This window comes from Coffea eugenioides, chromosome 7, assembly GCF_003713205.1.
Source record: "Coffea eugenioides isolate CCC68of chromosome 7, Ceug_1.0, whole genome shotgun sequence".
Classification (NCBI taxonomy): Eukaryota; Viridiplantae; Streptophyta; class Magnoliopsida; order Gentianales; family Rubiaceae; genus Coffea; species Coffea eugenioides.
Window position 1 is genome coordinate 11492962 of NC_040041.1, and position 14850 is coordinate 11507811.

General features: G+C 34.2%; 1 protein-coding gene and 1 pseudogene across 1 annotated transcript; both read right to left on the reverse strand.

The window, feature by feature from the left end:
- Window positions 1-2535: 2535 nt before the first annotated feature.
- LOC113776892 lies at window positions 2536-5451 on the reverse strand (annotated as a pseudogene).
- A 418-nt stretch (window positions 5452-5869) lies between these two features.
- Window positions 5870-8435, reverse strand: LOC113778710 (trihelix transcription factor GT-2-like). Its single transcript, XM_027324191.1, has 2 exons — window positions 8029-8435; window positions 5870-7611 (listed from the first exon to the last, which is right to left on the reverse strand). The coding sequence occupies exons 1-2, from the start codon at window positions 8301-8303 to the stop codon at window positions 6255-6257; spliced, it is 1632 nt and encodes a 543-aa protein (XP_027179992.1). The 5' UTR covers window positions 8304-8435; the 3' UTR covers window positions 5870-6254.
- Between the last annotated feature and the right edge of the window lie 6415 nt (window positions 8436-14850).

A 14850-nucleotide genomic window follows, 5' to 3' on the forward strand; every position in this document is an offset into this window, starting at 1 on the left:
CTTTGCAGAATCCTGTAAATTCTTTGGATATGAGAATAATTTAGTTAGTTGTCGAAGAAATATAGTTGCTAGAATATTTATTAACAGAAAATCATGTTGAGTTATTAATAAATATTTTTGCTAAGCTTTGTTAAGTAGAAGATTATCTTAATTTGCTGGTAAGTAGTTTTGTTGAGATTTTTATGGAGAATTGTTAATTAAAAATTATGTTAATTTGTTGTTTGTAAACACTGTAAATGGTGGTTTGATGAATAAGGAACAAAAGCTCAATTTCACCCCACAAAGCAAGTGTTACTCAACTATTGTGTTGCAACACTAAGTCTAAGACTTAGTGTTGTTTCTACCCTAAACTCCAATAAAGTAGAATCAAGAGTCTAAGCCTTAAGGGATTGTGTGTGTCTTTCTTGAGAGTGAGTGAAGGATCCCTTTTCCGGTGTAAAACTAAATACTTATGGCTTGTGAAAATTGCAAAGAAAGCTTGAGATGCTTTCAAAGTGACTTTCTAAGGCAATAATAGAACAAGGCAAATGCAAATCTTGAATTTTAGGAGGACAAATAAGCTTGGATGGTTGTCAACAAAAGGAGGACCAATTTTTCGTGGCTACTTATTTTGCAAGCAATAATTCCAATGCTAAAACTTGGTTAATAGTTGGTGGTTAGTGGTTACACTCATTGCATGGGATGTGATGAATCAATATTTTGAAAACTTGACTAATCACATATCTCCAAAATCAGAATTGGAAGAAAAGGTTATATTGATGTGAAAGGCAGATGTAGTGTTGCTGTTAATTATGGTTCATGTACCAAAATTATTTCTGATGTATGTTTTGTGTATATCTAAAATTAATCAAAATTTGTTGAATATTGGACAGTTGTTGGAGAGGAATTATTCTATCATCATCAAAAATAGAACTTGTGTTATCTATGACCCATGAGCTTCTCTCAGTAAAAATGAGAGGAAGAAATTTTTCTTTGAATTTGTCAAAAATTGACAATTCTAAGGTATAGTACAGTGACCCCAAAAATTTAGAAATTGATAAAATTCAGAAAGTGATCATTGATAAGCCAGTCAAAAGAGTTTATGTTGTGAAGATTCATGAAAAGATATCTAAAGATGATGGCGGTGACAAATTATCGAATAGCCATAAAAAAATTTTAAGGATTGTTTTGTCTCTCATAATAATTATTTTGTAGGTTGCGAATTTCTTATTCAAATTTATCTACTATATACATAGAAATTATTTAGATACGTCAAGGATATTATCACTGATTTTGAAGTTTGGTCCAATAAATCCAAAGAATAGTTCATTAGCTTGCAAACATTTTTACAAAGGATTCGTCAAAAAAAATAATATTGGGGACCTATTGCAAAAGTAGCAAGGAGTAATGCTAAGACATGTCACTTCTTAGCTTTTTCCAGATTCTTTTATTATTAGAATAATTTAGGTAGTTGTTGAATAAATATAGTTGTTAAGATATTTGTTAATAGAAAATCATGTTGAATTGTTAACAAATATTTTTGTTAGTAAAATTTATTAAGTATAAGACTATGATAATTTGTTAGCAAGTAGTTTTATTGAGATTTTTATGGAGAATTGTTAGTTGGAAATTTATGTTAGTTTGTTACCTGTGAACATTATAAATAGTTACTCAATGAGTGAAGAATAAAAGCTGATTTCCACCCCTCAATACAAATCTTAGTGAGCTATTTTTTTTCAACCCTGAGTATTGTCTAGTAGTCTATGCTGTAAAACCCAACAGGGATTTTGTTTAAGGACTAATTACTCAGTTCCACTGTTGTTACATTTTTGGCCATAAGTCACTTCCACTGTTGTTACAATTTTGCAATGCATGGCTGACTTCTTTGTTTTCCATTTCCATTGGCAAATAGCTGAAGTTCTTCTAAGAAGTCAAAATTGTATAGCAAGTTCAAAATTTTATAGGCAAGTTACAATTTGGCAGTCAAATCACTTTCATCTTTGCCATTTCAGCCCTATGCTCTGCAAGTGACAGAGTTCCCTGAATGGTTGCATCAGTACAAAGGAGCCTAAGAATTTAGATCAATTAACTGAGATGATGATGAATGGGACTTTTTTCATCTTTCCAGGGGGATCTGTTAATGAAAGATTACCTGATACAGCATGATTTTGATGCCAGATGCAGTCGAGATTTCATGAAATGAAAAAAAAAATAAAAAAAATCAATGAGTGGGAGGAATGGTAGGGGAGAAGAAAAAGCACTCTTGTTACTTGGAGAAATGAAATGAACTAGGAAGCAGGCTGCAGTTGAGGCGCAATTCAGAATATAACAAAGTATTGAAACTTTTGTTTTTTTTTATTCTCATTATGTTTTCTCCCTCCTGAAGGCTCCAAGAAACACACCTTCTTCTCCTTGCTATGTGAAATGATAGTAATTCAATCAAACAAAAGGGTCCAATTAGAAATGAAAATAACTTCTTGCTAAATCCTGATAAATGGATATCCCCAAACATGTTTACGGTGGGGGGTTTTGGCAGTTGAGGTCAAGATCAAAGCTTTAAGGATTTATGACCCTGCAGTTGGATCGAATTTCTCCAGCAGTTCCAGTAAGAACCTCAATCTGACTCATCTTTACCATTGCATCAGCAAAATCTTCCTGCCATTCTCGCTCGTTGAATGCATATTCTCTGACTTCTGAAAGACTCTCTGGACTGGTGATGAGGGTCTGGTCGGATGTGAGAACAACACGGTGTGCCAAGATGTCCCTGTAATAGCTATTCTCGAAAAGAGCTGGACTCCTGTTCATCGGCACCACCAAGTTAGGATCAACATCTCCTTGAGGGCCTTGAGGGCATTGCATCTTCAGTAGTGCAGCCAAGAAGCGGTCCAAGCTCGGATCTTGACTGTTTGCTGGGCTGAAATCGTATAACCTATTGCTGAATGATGTGCAATGAGAGCGACCAATTGTATGTGCCCCTGTACACAAACAAAATTCTTAGCATGTTACTTATGAACAAATAGATTATGCAAAACCAAAATAAATCAGAATTCAGACTTAAGCTTCACCTGAAAGTGCAATCATCTCATCTTGGGTCATATTCTTCTTAGCAAAAGCCTGAGTGATTTGATCTAAATTTTGAAAGGGTCCAGGAATGTCTATAGTCTCTGCAGCACGTGAGATACGTCCATCTCGCCTGCCTGCTGGAACACCCCATCCGCGGCCTCCAGTCTGCATAATATTCCCAGACAAAACAAGAAGTGTTTTTCATTTTCTAGTCGAACAAATCAGTATGTGGTAGCATCCAATTTAACAATTTTCTCATGTATCAACTTCTTCAGACATTATTGGTGTTTCACTCACAATCACTACAGAGTCTCTGGCTGCATATGCTAATATATCAGCACAGGACACAACTCCTTTGCATTCTGCTTCAAGTCTGGCCTTGGCATTGTCAACTACTTCCAGACCGCGAAGAGTGATGCCATTTGGAGGACCGTCCTTCTCTGCTACGTTTGTTGGTGTTGAATCAATGAATAAGGAGCCATCGCAACCCTGAAAGCCTTATTAAATTAGTACTAATTGCCTGTTTATGTCATAGACTTTGCATACTTTTGTGACAAAATGAAAACCTGAAACAAACTAGTTTCCTTGAAAAAACTTTAACACTTGGGAGGCATTACCCGAACAAAGCAATCGTGGAAATGAGCTCTGACGAGACCAGGAGCAATTCCTTTATCTTTGAGAAAGGCTTTGAGGACTTCTTCCCATATGATTGATTCTGCGCGAGGACATCTACTGTTGTAGAATCCCACTACTAGTTGTGCCTTAATTTGAGAACTCAGGCATAAAACAGTTGCTAACAGTGCAGCCAGCAGTGCCATTTTTTGTTCTTGACACTGATAGTGTTATGCTTGATAGTGATATGCATCTATGTTACTACAAGAGTTATATAAAGAAATCCATCTCCATCACCAGGAAAACTAGCAATTTCCAAGGCCATAACGGCTTCAAAACAGATAGCACTGGAAACAAGAGGAAATGCCAAATTTCGAGTTAAGTCCATTCTTCACTCACGGTTAGAAGGTGTGGCCTGGATCCCTATTTCATGCTTGCTTGGAAAGGAGATTCATTTCCCTTGACAATAAAGAATGATTTGCATATGATCTTAAATGACTCTCATTTACTAGTTACTGGACTGGCCAATTCCTTGTTTTCATCACAGACATGCAGAAATCCTAGTTGTATAAGCTCTAACCCCAGTTTTTAAAGCTGCTATTTCTTTATTTAATTTCTTGTTTGCTACTTAGATGTTTATCATTCAACTTTTCTTAGTTTCAACTGAAATGCAAGAATTATGGCAAAGAATGACTGTCTTCTTTTTCTCTTTTTCCCTGCGAGAAAAGAAGGATTTTATAGGGTAATTTAACGTAACATATATAGTGGTTGACTGAATTTGTTTCTAAAATGCATGTAAGCAATAGACTATTGCTGCAATAGTATGATGAAGATGAAGAACTTTTCATTCAAGCACTTTATCTTCAATTCTCAATTCTCCTGTCACCATTAATCAAATTTTGCATATACACACTTGATTGGCAGTATAACAGTCCAATAGTTGATGGATTTTTATTCTTGTATAATAATTCATTTTCCACTTCCTTTCCTCTCCACTTTCTTGCTTTCTCATACTAAATGGAGGTGATGTTAGCACTCTCTTTGACCCTTTTTCATTTATATGAAAAGACAAGCATAGCTCTATATTTCATCGAATTGTAACATGGAGAAAGTGGATGGTTTTAAGTTTAACTAAAATTATGGCTATTTGTGAAATTTTTCACCTGACTACAAAAATTGATAAAAGTGTTATTGACAAATATAACAGTGCCACTAACAATTTCTTTGTTCTATTTTTATATGTTATTATCTTAGTCCATATATTGCTATTTTAAGGGTTTTTAACATGTCTGTGATGTCCTTAGATGTCCTGAGCCGCACAAAAAGAAAAAATATTGTTATCTTAATGTTTACACCTTGTGAATACATTCGCAATCCACATGATTTGACCGCATAATTCAGCAAATCTGAAAAAGAAAATCGATCTGGTCACGAAGGGCTGCCGATTTTTGGGGAATGGGACATCCAAGTTGTTGAACTTTAAATTCATCAAGTATATTTTATGACCCATATGATTTTTTTGTCTCCATGACTCCATGCTGTTCGTTTCTTTTGATACAATTGCATCAACAGATAGCTAAAACCAAATTCAAAGTTTTTTTTTTTTTCTTTCTCCCTATCTTTCGTGTGAACCTCTAATTTGTCGACTGATTGCGTTTTATTCTTGCAATGGAAGAAAATCATTGATTTCAAACTTCATACCAGAAATTTCAATGAAGAATTTATTTCAATTTTAATTCCATTAATGTGAAAGTTTTGGCCGAGTAGTAAAATAACAAAACTTGATAGCTCACACATTCAATTTCAAAAACTAAATGTAGAATGTAGCACTCATTTTTTCATTCAACCCCACTAATTTCAGATGGTTTTTAGCTCCCCACTTCATCAGATAGGCTTGAGACACTCAATGGAATCATATGTTGCTGGAATCTTTTTTTAGCATTGCTGTAACTCTTCAAGAACCACCTCTCTAGGTCCTGTAATTGCTGTCCAATCTACTTCTATGATACAGACATCAAAAGCCCAACCTTCTCAAATTCCCAGTCTACTCTTCAGGTAACAAGAGTGTAATTTCTGATATTCTTGCTCCTTGCTTCATACTCTTATCTCCAAAATCATACTACTGTTTGTATATTTATAGCAACTTGAGATACACATGAGCGGACAAAGTAATACACAGCATGCTTGAACAAAAGATGGGGTACCACATCAACCATTGACTGAAACATGTATTAACCAATGATGCTTGGCCACCTAGTTTATTAAATAGTAGAAAGAAACATCAACAATCAACTCTCAACTTCTCTATTACAAGACATACAATGTAAAATTCAGGAACAAAACTGCATTAGCACTCAGTGAAATACTGATGATTGTAGCTCCTAATCATATTCTCAGCTGTGTCACTATTTACGCTAAAGAAAATGACACAAATATACATATCTATAAAGAAGTAATTCCCCATAATGGGCATTGGAGTAGGCATGATTTACACACTGTGTCTCAAAAAAGAGTGGAGAACAACTCATTATGTGACCCGCCCCTCAACTTATGCACGCCTACTTCAGCTTTAATGAGAAAAGCTAAATCATCTTTCTCGTTCACTCCATTGATGCAACTGAGGATGGATGATTAGCCACAAGCTCGTAACCATCTCCATTGTCATTCTCTTCTTCCTCTTCCATAGCATCATCTTCTCTATTTTCATCGGCATTCTCGCTCCCACCATCTTCTGTTAATTGTTGATGCTGCTGAGGCTGCTGCTCTTGCTGCCCCATCATTTGCATTAAGATGTGTTCTGGTTCTAGATTATTACCAGACCACTCGGAATTCTGTTCAACTCCTTTAGACTTTTTTTCATAGATAGACTCGAGCAAATGGAAATAGGGACATGTTTTTGAACTTTCTGGCCTCCGCTTATGGCTCTCCCTTACCCTCTTGTAATATTTATTTATATTCTCCCACTTTTCTTTGCATCTCTTGGCACTTCTATCATATCCAAGCTTCTTCATAGCAGAAGAGATCTCCTCCCACAGAGGCCCTTTGAGTCCATTATCTTGGAATTGCATGCCAAGATTGGTTCTAAGCCTAACCAAAGCTTCAACTTCTGCTTTAGGCCATCTTGATGTAGTTGCCTGAATGGAACTTTCACCAAAACCATTCCCTCGTTTGTCAACATCGAACATATCCTCTTGTCTGCCAATACTAGTGCCTAACTCTTGATTCTCAATGGTCCCAGGTGTAAAAGGACCTGGAGTCTGCACTTGCTGTTTGTCCGGATGTTTCTCAGATATTGGAGTTGCGGCCTCAGCAAACTGCCCAGGAATTGCTTGCTCCGAGATCTTTTGCAAGAAAGCCATGACAGTTGCATCTCTTGCTGCAGAAATTGCTCGCTCATTGGCTAAATATTCTTGTTCTTTTCTTATTCGATCCATCTGTTGCAGCCTCCATGCTTCTTCCCTTGCTATCCGATCCCTCTCACACTTTTCCAGTGCCGCTAGAAGCTGGTTCTGTAAATTCTCTTGCTTCTCCAATATTTCTTTCATTAACTTCTCAAAATAATCAGATAATTTCCTCTTTTTCTTAACGCTTCCTTCTGACTCCCTCCCTGATGAGGAGGTTGTTGACGTTGACGGAGTCACGAATTCCATATTCGGATTTTCGCTTGGATGAGGCACCATAGAATCAAGACTTCCACTTGTGACTTTTATGATTGTTGGCGCTGCTATGGTGGTTGTCTTTGTTGTTTCCGCCACATGAGTTTGGATTTGGCTTAAAGGAGGCGATGGAAGTGAGGGTTGGTTATCAAACCTCTCTAATTGCTCAAAGAATCTATAATTTTTCCCGTTCTGCCGGCCAGATCGACATTCTTTCGTTCTTTTATGGTACTTAAATATATTCTCAAACTTCTCCTTGCATTTCCTAGCACTTCGATGATATCCAAGCTCACCTAATTTCCTGTCCACCAAAAGATCCATAAATCCATTTGGACACGCAATCCAACTTCTAATTCAATAATCAAACTCAAGCCAAAAAAAACTCTTCCACCATCAAAGTACATGTTAAAATAACAAACATCCAATTCAGTCAGGCACTTTCACACACTGATAAACCCCAGAACAATTCAATGATTAAATTAACACGTTTTAAGCAGCAAAACACCAACCCAATTATCAAAATCAAACAAAAACATCGAATCTAACAAAACCCAATTGAATTTGAACCATGAACTCTCCCATCCCATTCAAAAGTTCACAGCTTTTCAGCTGACGAAATGAGGAAAGTATCCCATCTAAAACTAAACTTCTACCAATCCAACACATCAAACAAATCCGAAAATCTTGAAACCAGTGACGGAAGATTACAGTAGCATACCTGGAAACTTCATCCCAAAGAGGAGCTTTGACAGTGGAGTCCCGAAATGCAAGGTCCATATCAGCCCTTATCTTCAGCAAAGCTAAAGTTTCTTCACGTGGCCACCTATTTCCTCCTTCCCCTTTTCCTCTCTCCTCCTCCTCCTCTCCTCCTCCTCCTCCTCCTCCACCTCCACCGCCATTTTCCGCACCAACCATCACCTCCGCCGCAGCCTCCAAAAGGGCTGCCCCACTCCCACCCCCACCGCCACCGGCTCCGCCAGAATTATCTAGCATGACTTCACTTGAGATGGGTAGTTTTATGAAAGGTAAAAACTTTAGGTTGTTTTTCTCTAATGGGCTTTGTTTTGATATTTATGGGTTTAGTAAAGTTTTAAGCTTCTCACCCAATTTACTATTTAGCCACTTTTTCCCCCTTTTGCTCTTTAAAAAAAATTCCCTTTTTTTTTTCTTTTTTTTTCTGGTGAAGTGAAAGTGAAGGAGAGATGATTTTATTAGGGTTTGGGAAAAGAGATAAAGACTCAAGAGGCAAGGTTCACGTGTGGGGTCATGGTAGATAGGATTGATGATATGTCAAGAAATGGTTGGTTGGAGTGGTAAAAAGCTGAATTTTTCATTTTCACTTTTACTTTGACTTTTCTTACTAAGCAATTAAATATTGACGGCTAGGCAATTTGCAATTTGCAATTTTTTTTTTGGTGGGGTGGGGCGGTAATTGGGATATTGTTGGTGGAGTCCATTCAAATCAATCTATTACTATTAGGGGGAAGACAACTAGGAATATAAAGTTATGGAGTGTTGGGAAAGGGTGTGAGGTCAAAAAGGGTGGAAAGGGAAAGAAAGAAGAAAGATGAAAAGAAGAAGTTGGAATGAAGATAATTTTGCTTTGATTTTAACACTTGGGGTCATTGTGGAGGCATCTAATCTAATCTACATGTGGAAGATAGAGATGAGATGATGAGAGGGAGATTTGTCATACATATCTTCTTACATTGTAGTAGTTGTAATAAAAATTGGTGTGTCATGAAACTTTGAGAGTATTTTATGTCAAGTTGAGATTTGTAGGATTGTCATTGTTTGGGGTGGGAGATAATAACTTGGCCCACATGGCCGCAATTTTGCCTTTGAAGCTTTGCTTCTTTTCACACTTTTGGTTTGCCAATTACCATAATAGTCTTTGATCTATTTTGGTATGCCATCCGATAGAGACTAATTTGTTTACATTTTTATTCTAAATTGCCTTTTATACGGACAAGGGATAATATCACCGAACAGTTTTAAGGTTTTAAAAACATCATTTACCTTCTTTACTCTTGTTGTTTGTGTAATAAAATTTTTAAAATTTCTAAATTATCCTTTCCCTCATTTTGCTAAATAAAAATACTTCATAACCACTTTGTTTGCTCCAAGAAAATCCACCACCTGAAAAACAATCTCTAGCAGTACCACTATATCACAAATCTATAGACCATGACAATATAAATTTGAAAAATAAAATAGATATTTGTAAATAAATACACTAGCATAATTTTAATTGTATATGCTCAAAGTTGATTTGTTATGAACCTTATGTTTTTTTTCTCAATTTCGTCTCAACTCGTGACCCAAGCCTTTAAGTTGTAGTAATCATTATAAAAATCAACTCAAAATAAACCAAAAAATCATACTTCACTCTATCACAATCAGAAAAAGTAAAAAGATAAATAAAATTGAATTTACTATAATTTAAAAATAAATAATTGCATAGTCATCTAAAAAAACTGAGTAAGAGAGAATGTCGGAGAAAGAGAAGAAAGTGACCTTTTTTTGAACTCCATTTATTTGTCACTTGAATTATTTATCAAATGAGGGTTAACATAGTCATTTTGCAACTACTAGGGAAGGTAATTAATATTTTCAAAATCTCAAGAGTTCTAAGTGATATTAGAAGATACCTCAAGGGGGGTTTCTGATATCATTCCTTTATATGGACTTGTTTAGATCTATAATAATAGTACTTACCGTTTGAATGAAAAAATCATTTTCCAAGCTTTAGTTAAGCAGGAGTAGCTTTGTTTTAAGAACCTCTTGAACTAACAGCATGTATAAGTTATTTCATCAACAAAAATTGTAGCGTGTATAATTTACCATCTCCAGTGCTCTTAATTTAAAAAAAAAAAAAAGGAAGAAACGACAAATTATCTATTTGGCTCTCAAACTATTGAATTGGTATATTTTTAGCCCTCGAACTATTATTTGTGTATTTTTTAGCCCTCCAATTCTTAAACGCATACACTTTTGACCTTTTTATCCATTTGAGTCATTAAAAACAATAAAAACTACACCATGCACAATATACAAGCAGAAATGTACTCATAACTAGTGAAATTCATAGAAATCCAAGTTCAAATTTGGAATATAAGTGAAAAATAGAGTCTAGAAGTGTAATTTTATCTAAATTTGACAACACTAACATAGTGATCAATCATTAGTCAACGACAATCAAAGTCCATTGAAGGGCTGTTAGTAATTATAGAGGTGATTAAACATGATTAGAGGACTGAAGATAATCAAAACTACATCATTTTGAGATGGATTTTGATAGAAATAATGGCTGAAATTGAAGAAAGGATTAGAAATATACATTATCATAAATTAAAGGACTAAAAAATGTACGAATATTAGTTGGAGGGTTGAAAGCGTACGAGCTTAGTAGTTCGGGACTTTCTAGATTTTTTGTCCAAAAAGAAATGTTATTTACATACCTCTATTTGATAACCACAGATCCTCACTACATTAAATTGTCCAAAGACGCAATAAAAATTAAGATGACAAGAGTACGTGAATATCATTTTATCGGAGAAAAAAAAGGTAAAGGCTGCACATTAATTTTTCTTGCGTCTTTTTTTAGAATTAATATTCTATACACTAACAGTATATATACTTACTCAATTGGATGAATGATATATAATCTGAATTTGAATTTGAAATCCAAATTTTATACATGTATCGTGCATTTAATCGTCACAATGTATACACTGTTAGTGTATATAAGATTTACTCTTTTTTTAACGCGTTCATGTATTATGCTTGGAGGCTTGAAGCAGCTGGTATTTGTGTCCAATGAATTTGATCAAATCCAACCATTGACTTTAACAAATTCTCCAAAAGCCATCATAGCCTGGACAGAAAAAGAGCTGGACTAATCATTTGAGCTATCTTTATAGAAATGGTTTTGGAAATTCATAATCTAAAGCCTTAAGGTGTCATTTTCAATTTCCATGTTGCCAAACAGTGAAGTAATTATCTTTGGCCCCTTCTTTTCTACCACTAGAAGTGCAATTTGTGATGGCTGTCCTTAGATATTTCCAACACGGTACAATTTCAATTTGTGAGGGCTGTTTTGATTGTGACCAGCCAATTTGTGAGGCTTCTTTACCTCACTTTTCCTTTTGACAACCATAATAGGGATTTTGACATTCCCATTGAAAGTGCCAAGGAAATTATTACATGATAATTGTGATTGTTGTTCATTCTTCAGAAGCATGATTTTTTTTTAACTTTGGTCAAGGATAAGGACAAAGAAAGAAAGGCATAAAGTGTGAGGTAAAGAGAATTGAACATTCTTAATCAATCAAGAAAACCATATACTTTTACAAAAAAAAAAAAAGAAAACCCTATTTTCATTGACAATTCCTATATCACACAATGCCTTTAAAGTCACTACTTCAATTAGCAACTTAAAGTTGTTACTCCACTTAGTGACTTTAAAGTTCCACCTTCCTAGTGCAATGCTATTTAGCAATACTTAAGAACACATAACTCACAAGCAGTTATAAAATTGAACATGGATTCTGGGATAACTTACAATAGTGTTGTGAGGAAGAAGCCAATTGTCCAAATTTAGCTTTATATTTGTGTCGGAGTAGGTTTATATTTTTTGAAAGAAAATACTCGTATATGTTATTTTATATACATTTATCTACGTTATTGCAAACCCATAAAAATTGAGCAAAGAAACTCAAAGAATTTGAGGGATTTGGAAATTTTAATGTCTCATCAGCTTTTAAGGTGTTAAGTGCAATGTGATGGGAAAAAATTGGCATTAATATGATGAATCTAAGTGATTTAAAATGGCCATCTGAAGAGCAACTCCGGAGTTGCTACTTGAATGACAAATTTAAAGTCACCATTTTCAGATACAGAATTTTTTTTTTTTTACTAAGTAAATCTTGTTTGAATTGAAATAGGATTATAAACAATAAGTCCTCATAAGATTGATCATTGAATTTTGATCCAAGTTTTCTCATGGCCCTTTCTGAAGTATGGCTAAGCTGATGTAAGATCTTAATTTCTAAGAAGTGAAAAGATAGGGCAAAATATCTTTCCCAACAATATTTTCTACAATTTCCATCTGTGTAACTAATCTGTAAGGATTGATGGAAAAAATAAATGAGAAAATGATGTATGGCACTGTCATATTATACCAAAGACTTTTTTTTTTCTTCATTTTTTGGTATTACTAACAATACATGCTGCATCTTTTGGTTTTTAACTTCTTAAAACCCCTTGTAGTTATTGAATGTGATTTGTCAACTAAAGATTGAACTAATTACCTTCATTGATCTAAGTGTCACATGTAATTATGGCAATAAATATACACTGTGAAGCTAAATTGGTTCAAACTTTGCCCCTAACACAAATTTTCAATATGTTTGGTGAAAATTTGGTAGCACAATCACGGATCCAAAAGTGTTTAATAACCTTTAGACAACCTTTTAGGTATAGTGATTAACCTTTTGATGAGGGGTTTAAGGATTTAATTTTCAAGAACCATACTCTGATGTTACAAGAGCTTATTTTTTAGTCTGAATTTCATTGGAAGTTTATTTATTTATTTATTTATTTTTACATTAATTTCATTTGAAGTTTTGATGCTCCCCCTTGAATCTTTCCTTCAAAGTTTAACTCGCAAAAATTACTGTATGGCAAAAATAACTCCCTTGAATCTACCATAACCCGTTGTATTTTTCAATTTATACTTTTTCAAATTTGAAATTTAATTTTGCTTCAATGCATTAAAAATCCCATGAAAATTGCACTTTTCAATCACTAGAATGAATGTAAAGCCCCTTTGCTTGCATAAATAGATTCCCTCAAACTTTGGTAAAACTCAATCCATGATATTATATCTTCAATTTACAAAAGGAAAAAGTTCAGCAAGTTTCCCTAGAGGGTTTTTTACAATTTCAATTGGTACCCTTAAGGCTTCAAATATCATCATGTTTGCTTTCTTTTATATTGAGTTTCAATATAACAAATTCAACCCATCGACACAAAAAACTTCATGCAAAATGCTAACAAATACTTGTCCAAATTACCTTTGCGTGACGCACGTTAAATTCAATATAACAGAATTAACTAAGAAAAAGATTTGTGAGGCAAAAAAAAAAAGAATAAAAAGTTAATTACTTGCCATAGACAAAATCACTTTTTCTTTTTCCCTTGTTGAAAGAAAAATTTTAAACTTTATTAGGTGCTAAAAAATTTTAAACCTTGGGAGGGAGAAAATGAGAATCGGACCAGTTAAAGCAAGTCTCAAAAACGAGCACACACAGGTTAAATTAAACAACAACAGAATTGGTGCCCGTTGGGCCGTAGTGCATGTCAAATTGGTTGGCCAAGACACCCCCAAAACCCATGAAGAATATGGGCTTAAATCATCCCACCACGCTTTCCAAATCCATTCAACTGAGTCAAAAGTCAAAACCAGTCCATCTGCAACCGTTATTCATTACTCCTTTCTGTCCCAACTATTTTGTTACATTTCAAGAATTTAACTGTTTAAAAATAGGGATTTGATTGTGATGTTTGTATTTTTCTTTTTAATTTTACTCTCACAAATTCAAAAATTGAATTTAAATGATGACATGCATATGATTAAAGGAAAAAAATTAAAAATTGTTAACTTTCTCAATGTGACAAATATTTTGGGACATTTCAAAATAGAAAATATAACACTTTTAGTGGGATGAAAGGAAAAATATCTTAAAGGCTTGGCTAATGGATACTCAAAATTGCAACTGAGAGGAGTCTCAAATTAACAATACAACTACGGCACCGATTTTTTTTTTTCCCGTAGCACCAGTAAGAAAAAATCATCCTTTTCTTAGTAGAAATAAGAAAACCCTCAAAATTCAATTATTTGGATTATTTACTCCTTCTGTTCCACAAAAACAGGCCTACTTCTACTTTGTACAGTTGAAGTAGTTAAAACATTCATTATTGCTTCTTAATTTCTTGATATACCTCCCGAGTAGTACTAGTTTAAGTGTTATATTTATGGATTTTTCTAATAAGTGTCGTTAGAGGGTTCGTTAACACACTTATCATTCACCTAATCTATTATATATATATAGACACGCACATACTAATAATTGTTATCCTCCCTTACATTTATATAATTTTTCTATTTAATCTTACCTACCCTCTTTTGTATTTATTTATTTTTTTAAATTTATCTTATATTTATATTTTTAAAAAATATAACACCTGAAATATATCTTTGACCGACCTTATATTTATTATTGCAACTAGAATACCTGACTCATGGAGTAGCATATATGCCAATAAAGATGCGCATTAAATATGGATATAATAGTAAAATGATAAACTACCGACCTTTCTGAAAGAAAGAAAGTGAGTATAAAATAAAGGGAATCTATCGTTTCGATAAAAAAAAAGAAGAGTATAAAATAAAGGGAAAAGGTAAGTGAAGCTATATTCGATGAAGGGCGTGTCAAGCAGGGAAACCAGTAAAATTTATGCTCCACTCTTTTTCTTT